This window comes from Chenopodium quinoa, unplaced genomic scaffold (assembly GCF_001683475.1).
Source record: "Chenopodium quinoa cultivar QQ74 unplaced genomic scaffold, ASM168347v1, whole genome shotgun sequence".
Classification (NCBI taxonomy): domain Eukaryota; kingdom Viridiplantae; phylum Streptophyta; class Magnoliopsida; order Caryophyllales; family Amaranthaceae; genus Chenopodium; species Chenopodium quinoa.
In genome coordinates, this window is record NW_018744290.1 from 939,033 (window position 1) to 952,375 (window position 13,343).

General features: G+C 39.8%; 1 protein-coding gene across 2 annotated transcripts; it reads right to left on the reverse strand.

Moving 5' to 3' along the window:
• Positions 1-8,029: 8,029 nt before the first annotated feature.
• LOC110695115 (signal recognition particle receptor subunit alpha-like) lies at positions 8,030-12,713 on the reverse strand. 2 transcript variants are annotated; one of them, XM_021872332.1, is made up of 10 exons: positions 12,569-12,713; positions 11,361-12,391; positions 10,900-10,984; positions 10,642-10,737; positions 10,397-10,549; positions 9,996-10,103; positions 9,797-9,916; positions 9,519-9,644; positions 9,328-9,411; positions 8,261-8,386 (listed from the first exon to the last, which is right to left on the reverse strand). In XM_021872332.1, exons 2-10 carry the CDS (start codon positions 12,335-12,337, stop codon positions 8,261-8,263), a joined length of 1,875 nt encoding a protein of 624 aa, XP_021728024.1. In that variant the 5' UTR covers positions 12,338-12,391; positions 12,569-12,713. The 2 variants fall into 2 exon arrangements, with proteins under 2 accessions (XP_021728023.1, XP_021728024.1); XM_021872331.1 differs by lacking the exon at positions 12,569-12,713 and having other exon boundaries at positions 8,030-8,386; positions 11,361-12,337.
• Positions 12,714-13,343: the final 630 nt, after the last annotated feature.

The window sequence follows — 13,343 nt, forward strand, 5'->3', positions numbered from 1 at the left end:
TATTATTTCTTTTGTGATTGTTTCAACTATAATATTGCTCTATAATTAAATTTGACTAATTAAAAAGGGAACAAAGGGAATATATGACTAATTAAATTTCACTAAGCTATTTGATTTCCTAAAAATTACATTTATTTTTTCTGAGTGGTTTAACTCTAAGATTGTTATAATTCTTTTGTAATACCGTATGAGCCAGCCCCTATTGACTTACTCCCTCCGTTTCGCATTAGTTGTAACACTTTTTATTTTTGGCCATTTCATATTAGTTGTAACACTACTATATTTTGAAAAGACCCACCATTATTTTATAATATCTCTCTTCCACTAACCCCACTTTCACAAATATTTTATTATTTCTCTTTCCTACCGGTCCCACCCACACTACTTTTTTTTATTATTATTTGTATCTTTACTGATGCAACTAATGCGAAACGGAGGGAGTATCGTTTAGTGAATCGCTAAACATCGCCCGCAAATTACCATATAAAGCCCACAAATATGACTTGGTGTGACCATTATGCCCATTTTCTAAAATTGAAGAAATCTCGGTTTAAAAAATGTGGAGCCGTACTGGCTCGCCGGGGGAGACCGGAGGGCAGGCCGGAGATGCGGGGGACGCCGGAGGTACGTCGTCGTCGACAGAAAACGAGGTAAGTCACCGTTAAAATTCACGGTTTACCGTCGGAGTGGCTTCGGCGCCTAGGATGGACGCTCAAACCGTAGCCTGGACGTCCAAGCCAGACGCCAGAACCACCACAGTGGCGTCCAGCCCAGACGCCCAAACCACCAGACTGGCGTCCTGGCCAGGCGCCACTCTACTGGCTGAGGCGGCCCTGCCAGGCGCCAGTCCAGTGGATGTGGCAGCCCTGGCAGACGCCACCTTTGTATTTTTATTTTTTTTAAAAAAAAAAAAGAAAATCGAAAATGATTTTTTTTAAAAATTCGAAATGGGTTTTTTTTAATTAATTTTGAAAATTCGAAACAGGTTTTTTTAAAATTAAGTTTGAAAATTCGAAATGGTATATTTTTAAATTTAGTTTGAAAATTCGAATTGGGTTTTTATAAAAAAATAAGTTTGATTGTTGAGAAAGGTTTTTTTCTAAAATTAAGTTTGACAATTCGAAATTGTATTAAAAAAAAAATTGGAAATTGTTTATGTGACTTTTATAAATGATTGTGTTTAAAATTTGTATGTGTATGTGTATGAATAATATTATACATAATTATGCTTTTTTTTTTTTTGTTAATTCTGTGTAAATATAGAAATTAAATGTATTATCCGTTAAATGTATTTATTATAATATATAATTGATGCAGGATTATGGTGGAGACGGAAATGATTACAGTGGGATATTTGGACATGATGGTCCATTCGAAGAAGCTCAACAGGCGGTTGATTGGGCAAAACAGATTGCAATTGCAGCTGGATTTTGCTTGGTAGTAGTAACTCATAAATCTCAACGGGATGGTAGAATGGATCGCATTTTGAGATGTGACCGTTATCGCAAAAGAGAAGAAAGAGATTTTCGTACAGCCACTCGGTTTGATACAAAGCGGAAAGGTTGTGGGTGTGAGTTCAGAGTAAAGGTTCGACAACTACGGAGTCGTGACGGTTGGGAAGTGATTGGTTACTCTAAATGGGGGTATCACAACCATGAGATGATAGTATATGAAGAGGGTCATCGACAGCTGAGCGGCTTAAGTCCTGCTGCGAAACTAGTTGTGAAAGAAATGAGTGATGCTCAAGTCAAGCCTGCTAAAATATTAGCATCTGTGTTAGAGAAATTTCCAGAAGACCATCCAAACCGAAGACACATCTACAACGTCAGACAGCAACTCAGGTTTGAACGGTCAGAGGGAAGGAACCCTATACAGCAGCTGCTACACCAGGCACAATCACGTGGTTACCTGTTCTGGTTTGATTCTGATGAAGATACAGCGGAGGTGACTCATCTTTTCCTTGTGCATCCTGATTGTGCTGATATGATCAAGTCTTGGCCATTTGTGATTTTGATCGACTCAACGTACAAGACAAACAAGTACAAGTTCCCACTGGTTGAGATCATGGGGATGACTCCAACGAACCAGAACTTTCTGATTGGTCATGCAATCATCAAGGATGAGACGGCTCCAAGTTATTATTGGGTGTTGGAGAAGCTGAGAAACTACATCGGGCCTAATGTTCATCCAGCAGCCATCGTCAGCGACTGTGAGGGAGGTCTCTTTGCCCCCATAGCAGAGCTGTTTCCAGAATCGAAGCATTTACTGTGCACATGGCACATCAACAACTGCGTGAAAGTGAAAGCCTACAACCATTTCAACAAGAATTTGGAAATGGCAGAGAGATTGGTGAATGGTAAGTGGCGGAAGATCCTACAGGCTACCACAGAGGAAGCGTACGAGCGAGAATTGGCTAACTTCAGGGACTCGTACCAGTGGTGTTCGGCACTGGTGGACTATGTGATGCAGCAATGGGTCCCTCACAGGGAAAAGTTTGTCAAATATTGGACAAACCAGGTACTTCATTTCGGGAACACTACAACATGTAGAGTTGAGAGCGCTCATAGAGCTACCAAGGACTGGATTGATTCATCGACCGCTGCTTTGGATACACTGTTCGATAGACTTAACAAGTCAATTGAAACTCAGAAGAACGGCATTAGGAACTCTCTAGAGGACTCCAGACAACGACATGGTACGATGTATAGCCATTTCATATTTAAGATTCTCCATGGTCGTGTGTCGCACTACTGCTTGGGGTTGATTCTCACTGAGCTGAACAGGATGAGGGAGTTGGCTGACGAAGTGTATGCTCGGTGCGGGTGTGCTATTTCAGTAACTCATGGATTACCTTGCGCATGCACCATTCACCGCGTTATTACAGAAGAAAGGGCGTCGTTACATGTTGATCAGGTCCATTCATTCTGGCGGACGCTCGTTATTGGTGAGCATGCAGATACTCAAACAGCCAACCGTGAACAGGAGGAGTTGGAGCAGTTTCGTTCGATGTACGACTGAGTGTCCTCCAGCCATCCTTCTATTATTCGTGACGCTACTCATGTACTTCATGACATGTTCCACACGTCAACCTTAGATTTTGAGGAACCCGAAGGAGTTGACCATCCTCGAGGTCGGCAACGGCGGAACAGGAGTGCGTTTGAGTATATCCGTGGTCTTGGTCGTGGTCGTGCTCGTGGTCGGTCGTAGTCAATCTTCATCGTCTGTGAATATGCCCTTGAGAACTGGTACGTTTTGGTTTTTTACATTGCACATTTTTTATAAGGTTACTCCTGCCTTCTTAACTGTATTTAATTATATGGTGAATAGGAAGAAACGATGTTGATCAGTTTCCGTACAAGGACAGGATACCTGCGATCATCATGCCGTACTTGGAAGGGTGGAATGATTTAGTCGGAGATGGTAACTGCGGATTCCGGGTCGTGGCTGATGTTTTTCAAATGGGCGAAGACAACTACGGTTTGGTGCATCAGTTGATGTACAGCGAAATTGCCTCTAACCGAAATGTTTATCGTCATGTGTACCAGGATGACTTGGATGGCGCTCTGCGGCGTATCCGGTGGGGAGGTGGACCTTGCGGCCAAAATCATTATTTTGACGCGCCCCTAGATCTGTTTGCCGTTGCAAACATTTACAAGTGCGCAGTCATGCATTTCGGCCTGGGATTGCATAGTCAAGCGTATTATCCTTGTACCACGGTTCTCCCTTGGCGTTCGCGCGAGACTGTCACGGCACCGGTCAGAGAGGTAGCTATTGCGTTTCTTGGGTCGTCATACAGACATTTCATCCGACTAGACATGTCATCCGATTTTCCAGTGCCACCGATTATACCTCGGTGGTACACCATTCGCACAGCGAGCGTAGAGGGTTGGGATGCGCATTATCATGACCGGATCCACGAATGGAACACCCTAGCTGCATTTTAGTTTTTCATGTTTACATTCTTCCTATGTAATCTTATTTGTACGTTTCTCTTTTAATGAGAGCATTAATCTTTTATATTGTATTGCTTACTGCATTCTATATGTTGCATGGGTAAGTTGTGCGGATCCACGAACGGTTATGTCAAAATTTAAAAACAGCATTGATAATATGTCTAAGTTGGAAGCTAAAAGAACAATCTAAAATGTTACAAACTTACAACATAATGTCCAATTTAATAAATTAAAATGATAATGTTTAAAGTGCTCTATAAATGAAATGACAAAACCATCAGTAATCCCTCCTCGACGCCGACTCCCAGTGCGCAAGGGTCCGTTCCAGACTATCAACAGCAGCTCTCACTGTTGCACTCATGATGTCCTTCTCCAGAGAGAGTTTCTGTACGTCCTGCATTATCTTTCCCATCCACTGCATACAACAAAAAATAAAAGATGAAATACAATAACAACATATAAAACTAAATTCAAAGACAACGATAAATATAATATGAGACATACCGCTTCCATGGCAGTAGGCGGTGGCACATAATCATCATCGCTGTGGTCGAGATCTGCGATCAACCTCGGGTGCGAATACCGGTTGAACCATTCCATGTAGTAGTGGTCACACATGGGAGGAACCCCAGAGGGCGGCCGCTGCAACTCCGCAGTCCATAAGCGGGCCACCATCGGAAACTGGTCTCACGTCCCGGTCATGATATTCGTCCATTGCACGACGTAGTCCCTCGACGATGCAGGTCGGACCGCCTTCATCGGGATGCCAGGGGAGGAGGGACAACTTGGACAAATCCAAGCTGGCGAAGACAACGCTGGGGCATGTACGCCTCGACGATCTCACGATACTGAATGAGTCCCGTGTACAGGGTCCTGGGTACCCTAACACTAGGGTTCGGGCCGAAAGGCATCCAGTTCACCTGCACATAGTTTTAAAATTTAATAACATGAATATAATATGTGCAAATAATAAAATGTAGAAACAATTTATAAACGTTACCTCTAAGGGGGACAGCCTGTCCAGCAATAGCCGTATCGATCGGAGGCGGTCAACAGACTTCTTCTCCGAGCGCGGACTCCACGCACAAGCACGCGACATCCCCTCATCAATAGGAACCGGGTCACGATGTGGTCGCAATGCAGGAAAGTACTCGTATATCCAAGTCTGCAATAGAGTCAGACACCCAGTGATACCTGCTGCGTCAGCCCGACTCGCAAATCCTAGTTGGCGATACAAATACGCCAACGTAGCCGATCCCCAGGAAAACTGGCCTACACTGTCGGGGTCACACGCCTCTACTATGTCGCGTGGCCTGAGCTTGTTTCCGCCGCTCTTATCCGGAAACAAGGTACATCCGAGGAGTAGAAAAACATAAGCAGCCAGCTGTGCGTCGTGCGTCCTACGTGCACTGGGGTACAAACACCGCTGCAACACGGATGCGATCTTCACACCACCGTGTTCCCAAACACCTAGCGCCTCGGTGTACAGTGCAGCCCTGTCCACCGCGAACAACTCCGCCAGCAAATCTGCCTGATCCGCATCAGCCACAGCACAAAGTCGTTTACCCTCAACACGAATCCTCAGAATGGCCTCGACGTCATGTAACATGATCGTCATCTCACCGAACGGAAGGAGGAAAGAGTTTGTATCCGGCTGTCATCGCTCAATGAAAGCCGTGATCAGCGTACTGTCAATCTTATCGTGCATGGTGGCAGGAACGTGATTCACCCCAGTGCCCTCCAGTCGCTCGAACATCTCGCTCTCCGCCGGCCAAGCCTCAGCCCATGTACGCAAAAAGCTACAAGTCTTTTCCCGGGTATGACATTTCAACAACCCCGTAACTGAAGGCCTCTCCTGGTCCTCCCAAATACGGGCAGCTATGTGTCCTAGAAAGCTAGGAATCACACTCCCGTCAACAGGACCACCGGGCACCTCACTCCTAACAACCCAAGAATCATTAACGGCCCTCGACCGTTTCTTGCTTGCCCCAGATACAGTGGACGCAGATGATGTGTCAGATCTACTAACAAACCTACCACCCCTACCCTTACGCACCTCGACCATATGTGTCTCGTACATGTCATCAACCCTCTGACTGAATGGACCGTAATCATCATACGGTCCACTGCCATCGTCCACATCCTCATCCTCATCTGCGCCCTCCTCCCGCTCCTCCTCCTGGTCACCCTCCTCAGCATCATCATCGTCATCGTCATCCTCATCCCGACGGTGGATCCGTTCTCTACGAGCTGAGGCCGAAATACCACGGGATCTAACATGTCTATGGTCCGACCTCTCCACTGAATAGCTTCTACTAAGAAGCTCTACATTCTTCCCCGCACCATGACGACCCAGTGAATTCTACACAAAATTTTAAAATATATAAACATACAAAAAATTATACGAAAAATAGCTACCACTACCCAAATCAAATAAACTAAAAACATACTAACAAATTAACATAATAAAGAAATTAACAAAACACTTAAATAAAAATAATAGAATAAAAAATACACTTAGAAAGGAAATAAAACTAACACATAAGAATATATATAAACATAAATAATTCATTCCCAATTAAAATAAATTAACTAACCAAAAACAATATCAATAATAAAATTTAAAATAAATTAACTAACCAAAAACAATATAAAAGTCACAAAAAAATATAAAAACAAATCGACATAGAGAATAAAAATAAAAATGTACAAAAAAAACAAACAAATAATTGTAAACAAAATATAAACATAGAAAAAATACAACAAAATTGAAAAAATTTATAAAAATAAACAACAAAATATAAAAACAATTGAAAAAGATATTACACACAAAAAAAAAAACAATATTTTAATACAAATATATATAAAAAAAAAAAGGGGGGGGGCCTTGGCTGGACGCCCAGCCAGCGGTGGTGGCGCCAGCTGCAGACGCCGCAACCAGTGGGCTGGACGCCATAGCCACGGCTGCGACACCTTGAATAAACGCCACAACCGTGGCTATGGCGTCCAGCCCAGGCGCCAGCCTACTGGTTGCGGCGTCTGCAGCTGGCGCCACCACCGCTGGCTGGGCGTCCAGCCAAGGCGCCCCACCTCCGTCACGACGGTTTTCCCTTTTTTTTTAACAAATTGTGCCTTGCCTCCTTGGGACCTCCTTCCCTCCGCCGCCGCCGCCAATTCCTTGCCTTGCCGCCTCGACATTGCCATTGTTTGAAATTTTTTTTTTTAGAGAGGTTGAAAGAAGATGAGCGATGGGAATGTGAGTGATGAGAGTGTGAGTGTTTTTTTTTAAGGTCAAGGGCAATATTGTCAAATCAAGTGAATTTTGTGGGCTTTATGTGGAGATTTGCGGGCGATGTTTAACAAATCCTATTGTTTAACATGTTTTGTTTATCTAATGGCAAATGGGTAAATAAAAGGAACATTGATGAGTACACATCAGACAATTGGCATTCACGATTGATTGCATTGCTAAAATAATAAGCTGAAATGGAGTTACTCCACTATCGCCATTAGCTTCAATGGAAGAGCTCTTCGAATTGGTTTTTTTTTTTTTTTTTTTTTTTTTTTTTTTTGTTCTCTAGAATGCTCAATCGGACATTTGCAATTAAAGAACTGCATAGATCTTGTTGCTGGTTGATCTGTGGGAATGATAATGTTGGTTTAAACGCAATTTGTATGTGGGTAATTCATAACCCTGGTTACATGGAGCAATATCCATGTCAGCCAACATCAATAGACAATTTTAACCCCTCTAAAATTAAGACAATGTCCAGGGTACCCCCCCTTTGATATGGTCTTTATAATCTTCAGGCATATTTTCTCTTGACACATAACTTTTGTTTTTTCCCATGTTTATCCGCTGATAAGTAAATTTAGACGTCAATTTCCAGCATTTTTAGGATTGTAATTTGTAATTTTTATGCATAAATGGAAAATCTTCCTAACTGGCCCAAGACTATTACTAGAGCTTTCTTTCCTCAGTGTATAAATGCTGATCCCCAAATTCAAGGTTCAGACTAACTCTATTCTATTGTAAAGTTTTGCCCCTTAGTCTAGTTTATTTGGAATACTATCTGTTGACTTAAAAAATGTTGACATTCAGCCTAGTCAAAACCTATAAATAAAATATAAGTATGGAGTATTGATTATATAGAGCCACAAACAAAAAACATCTTTATTTTTACAATTCTTCTCAGAAACAACACAGCTGGATTAATATCTAAAATCAAACAGAGGATGACAGTAAGTTTGAGGATGCCAGAAAGAGCATATCACACAGTACAAACGATGTGGCATATTATGTTGGCTCACTTGAGGAGCGTCTTCACGATGGACTTCACGTTCAATTTCATCAAGTCAGCGTAAGACTGCCCACAGCCAACAAACATCACAGGAGCTCCAGAGATGTAAACCATGGACAAAGTAGCTCCAACCTAAATAATTCCATCAATTAACCATGTCAGGAAATGGAATCAAGAGTTTCTATTGATCAAGTGAAATAATATACGAAGTATAACTATACTTCGTAATACATACAAAATATGAGTCCAAAATAAAATGAAACAAAATCATATCTTGCCACATACTCCCCACAATCTCAAAATAAGTCTTATACTGAGGTTTATTTGATTACAAGTGATTAAAAAAGACTTTAAAAAAAGTGTGATTTGATTAATTAAAGAAAATATAAATATCTTTCTTCAATTTTTTATTTTTTTAAAAAAAGCAATTATAAATAAGGTAAAATGGACTATTTAGGGACAATAATATTAGGTGAAAATGTGACTACAGCTTCAATTAGGGAACGGAGGGAGTATGAAGCTTAGATTAATCAAATTTACCCACCCAGTTTCATACTGTATAAATTCATTGCCCATTAAAACTTGCTAAGATAAATCATCTCTTTGCCAAGGGGAAGGTGGAGAAATCAGAGAGGAACACAAATTTGGGGTTAGGGTGAGTTAGGGGTTCAATTCTTTTTTATTCTTAAGGGGTAGTTTAAAGCTTTGGCAGGGAGGCAGGATATAATTGGGGAGAATATTGATACCCCCAAAACACTGGAATGGAATCAATCCAATTCAATTCATTCTGTTCTGAATAGCCCAATGCCCCGACCAAACGCTATATGACATGCTTTGACAAAAGATCCTTTATTAGTCAAGTCATTTCTATCCTCTTTGGCTTTTCTCATCACTTAGTTTTAGTAGTGGCATATTATTAATTCCAATATATATCTGTTCTTATTATACAGGGTGACAATTTATTCTGCAATCCTACAGAAATGTGACTCTAAATTCAGCCGGAGGGAGTGTGCACAAGTATATATGCAGTATGATTGGCACAGTGAGATGTCGGAGGATGATAAAGGGCCTACCTTGTCATCGATGGTGTCAAACTTGGTAAGGAGGATGCCATCAATCAATCTTGGATTTGGTGAGTTTGAAAGATCAGCAAGTTTCTGCATCAAAGTAACAGATGATGATCAACTTTCAAGGAAAATCCAAACAAAAAAGTAAAGGATATAGAAGGCAAAATAATGGGCTGCAATTAAATCCCAGTACAAACCTGATTGAATTTTGAGAGCTGATCAACAGCATCATTACCAACAAGCGCTTCACCAACAAAAAGGACAAGATCTGGATTGTTAAGGTTGATAAGCTTTGAGAGTGCACGCATCAAAGGTTCATTGTCCTGCAAGACAACCCCCAAACGTTAAAGATAGAACACAAGAGAGTAAACAAAACAAGAGAATAGTCAAACATGATACACGAAAAAGCAAATTTACACTAACATTTTTTTTTTATATATATATAAAAAGGAAGAGCTAAGGAGGGACAGAATACCTGCATTCGACCAGCTGTATCAACAAGAACCACATCCGAACCATTGCGAGTGGCCTCTTGGATTGCTTCCTTTGCCACAATAGCAGGATCCTTCTCATAACCTTTCTCAAAGATTGGAATCTGAAATACCAGTAAGTTCAGTTTTCAGGCAATTGCTGACATATTTTTAGCACTGACAATTTTATGCAGATGCCCATACCTGAAGTTTGCGTGCATGAGTACGAAGCTGCTCAACAGCTCCAGAACGAAATGTATCACAGGCAGCCATCATGACACTTACCTTATGTTGCAACAGCCAGTATGCAACCTGTCCATTGACAGAAAGAACATGAGTAATACAACATCTGAAAAACTAAGAAATATGATCCCTTAATTTAAAAGAAAGATTTTATTGCTATTGACAGAAATTAAAGAGTTGTTAATTACTGATTTACTGCATCCATATTGTCAAATATCTTAACTTAATCTTAGCCAACAAGTAAAAGTGCCTTGAGATTTTAAGTGAGATGATAGGTAATAAAAATAAGTAAAGGCCTTAGGAGAACAGATAATCTAGAAAAAAAGAGAGGAAAATGTACAAGACTTTTAAGTATGGATCACCTTGGCAAGGTTGGTAGACTTTCCTACTCCATTGACACCGACAAACACAACAACATATGGCTTCCCTTGTTCTTTGGCAGCATGAACATCCCTAAGTATGTCAATAGAGCGTTTAGGAGTAAGGATGCGAACAAGGGCATCTTCCATAGCAGCCTGAAATTGCACAAAAGAAGATGATAAACAGATGAAAACTTATAATGACTATTAATTTTACAAGATAATTACTACTAATAATTCACACATACCTTAACTGTTGATGATACCAACGTAAATTTTTCCAGCTTTTTACCTTCCAGGCTTGTTGCAACTGATTCACAAAGTTTCTCTGCTATCTCCTCAGCCTGCCGTTATCAGAAGTACATAAGAAACAAAAATACCAAATAAAGAGCATAAAAAACTATAATCATCAATATCATGGGATTCGCCCACATGGTTCTTGAGACACCTTGCCATACTGTAATAAACAAATAAGCACAAACAACTTCGGAAAAAAACTAACATACCACATTCTTAGTCATAAGCCTATCCTTCAGACCTTTCAAAGCTGGCTCAAGATCAGCCCTCTCCAGATTGGCCTTGCCTGCAATACTGAGATCCAAAATTTGCGAAATTATGTTTCCGTCATAATATTATATTTCCAAAAAAAGAGGTGCAAGAATAATGATGTATCAAAAATGTTGGACTTAGTATCATGGTTTTCCACAAGTAACGTAGCAAAAACGAAAATTTTCTCAAGTAGTACATTGCATCCTGAATTGAAATTTCAGAAGGGCAAACCATACAGAGTCTCATTTTAAAACAATTTCCAAACATACCTTGTTAAATGAGCTAACATAAAGCCATAAATACCATCATCTCAATAATACACATATAACATCAGTCTTATTCGCTAAGATCTAGGGCAAAATTATAAATCAAAAATCTATATAAAGGTAATTCAAGCAAAAGGGGTAAAGGAACAAACCTCTGAAACATTGAAGAAAACCACCCCTTTGATTTTGTCACAGATTTAGAGCCATCCACAACTTGCTCATCTTCTTCCTCCTCACTGTCACTGCTAATAACCTCTTCTTTATCCATCATACTCTCACCCTCAATCTCTGCTGCGAGGTAATTCACATGTTCATCCCCATTCTCAGTCACAGGATCAGTATAATCCAGTTTCACATCTTTAGGTTTATTATCATCCCACACTCTATTCTTTTTCGTAACCTTTTTCTTAGATTCCGGCTTGGAACCCTTACTAACTACAGCAGCACTATCATTCTTTTTCCCAGCCTTTGGTCGTAACTTCTGAAGCTTATTTACATCAAATGCTCCATTATTCGAACTCAAATTCTCCTTATCATTTACACTACCGCGATTCTTAACCTCCTCATCGAGGCTACCCCTACCCCCATTTACATACCCATTCACCAACCTATCATCAGCACCATCCCCACCATTCTCACTCTTCAAATTCCCACCACCATTCTTCTTCCCACCCTGATCAAATTTCGCCTTTTGAACCAATTCCTGCTTCTTCCCAACAATCCTCGCCCCCACTTTCGACGATTTCTTAATCTCCTCAGCTCTAGCCTCAGCTTCCAACCTTAACTGCCTATAAACATCATCGAAATCGCCGTAATCCGTCCTAGTCGGATCATAAACAACCGAGAATTCGCGCTTAACCATCGAAAGCAAATCATCAACATACAACAACTGCAGAATCTTCTGATACACAGCAACAAAAACCAATCCCAATTCATTGTGGAAAGTCCATTTAAGGGTGTATGACGCACCCGGAGCATCGTAAACGAACGACGCTAACCCAGATCGCTCCTCCAATAAACACGATCGAATCAAAGTATCAATCGGAGAACCTTTAAGAGCATTGCTGAGCTCTTTGCAGGTCCATAAAATTAATCCTCCTCTACTGAAAATCAATAATTGTTCTAACATAGCTAATCTAAACCCTAATTCAACCGAATGAAACCTAATTATACAAAACCAAATCTGCAAAATCAACCAATAAACCGTTACAAATTGAATAAAATTGAAACCTAAGACAATTCAAACTCAATATTCAATGATCTACTACAAATCTCACAAATTTGTAACATAAAATTAAGTTTTTTTATGAGCAAATAAATTAAAATAAGTAAGGAGAGAGAAAGAGAGAGACGAACTTACGTATTACGGAATTACGGACAACCTCGTTGAGTGTTTTATTTTTATTTTTTTTTATAAAGAAATTGGCCGTTTAGTGTTTTTATAGGATGGTTTTTTTTAAAAAAAAAAATCCCAGATTCCTATTCATACTAAACTTTCCATATCTATCTATCTATTTATGTTGCTTCAAACAAAATCTATCTATCTATGTATCTATGTTAATCTTTATTCACCCAACAAAAAAAATCTGTTAATCTTTAAAGGGTTTTTTTTTTAAAAAAAAAAAATTAATCTTTAAAGGGAACTCTTTTTTTTCCTTTCTTCAAAAAAAATAAATAAATAAAATAAAATAAAAACTGCACTTTGATTGGAATTTTCCCTTTCCAAAAATACCCTTTAAAAAAATACTTATTTTTCAAGAAAAATATTTGTTAGAAAAATATTACAGTACGTAGTAATAATAACCGAGAATAAAAAAAATACAATAACTACTAAAAAAAATTGATACTCCATAACTACCAATTTTTTTTAATAAATTGTCCATTGTTCTATTCTAACTATCATCCTTCCTTTTACAAAATAAAAATCTTCCTACAACTGCTTCCCGTCCCTAAAAAATAAAACACAAACTATTGGGTGCAGTCAATTATTTGTGCGGCAACTAGGGTTTCTCTCACTTGCATTTGCAATATAATCATAGCCTCATCACACCACAGTTTCTCTCTCCTCATTTCAACTACAATGGCAGACCTCTGATTCATAGAAAACTAGTGTGTGCCCCGAGTTGCTAGTTTGT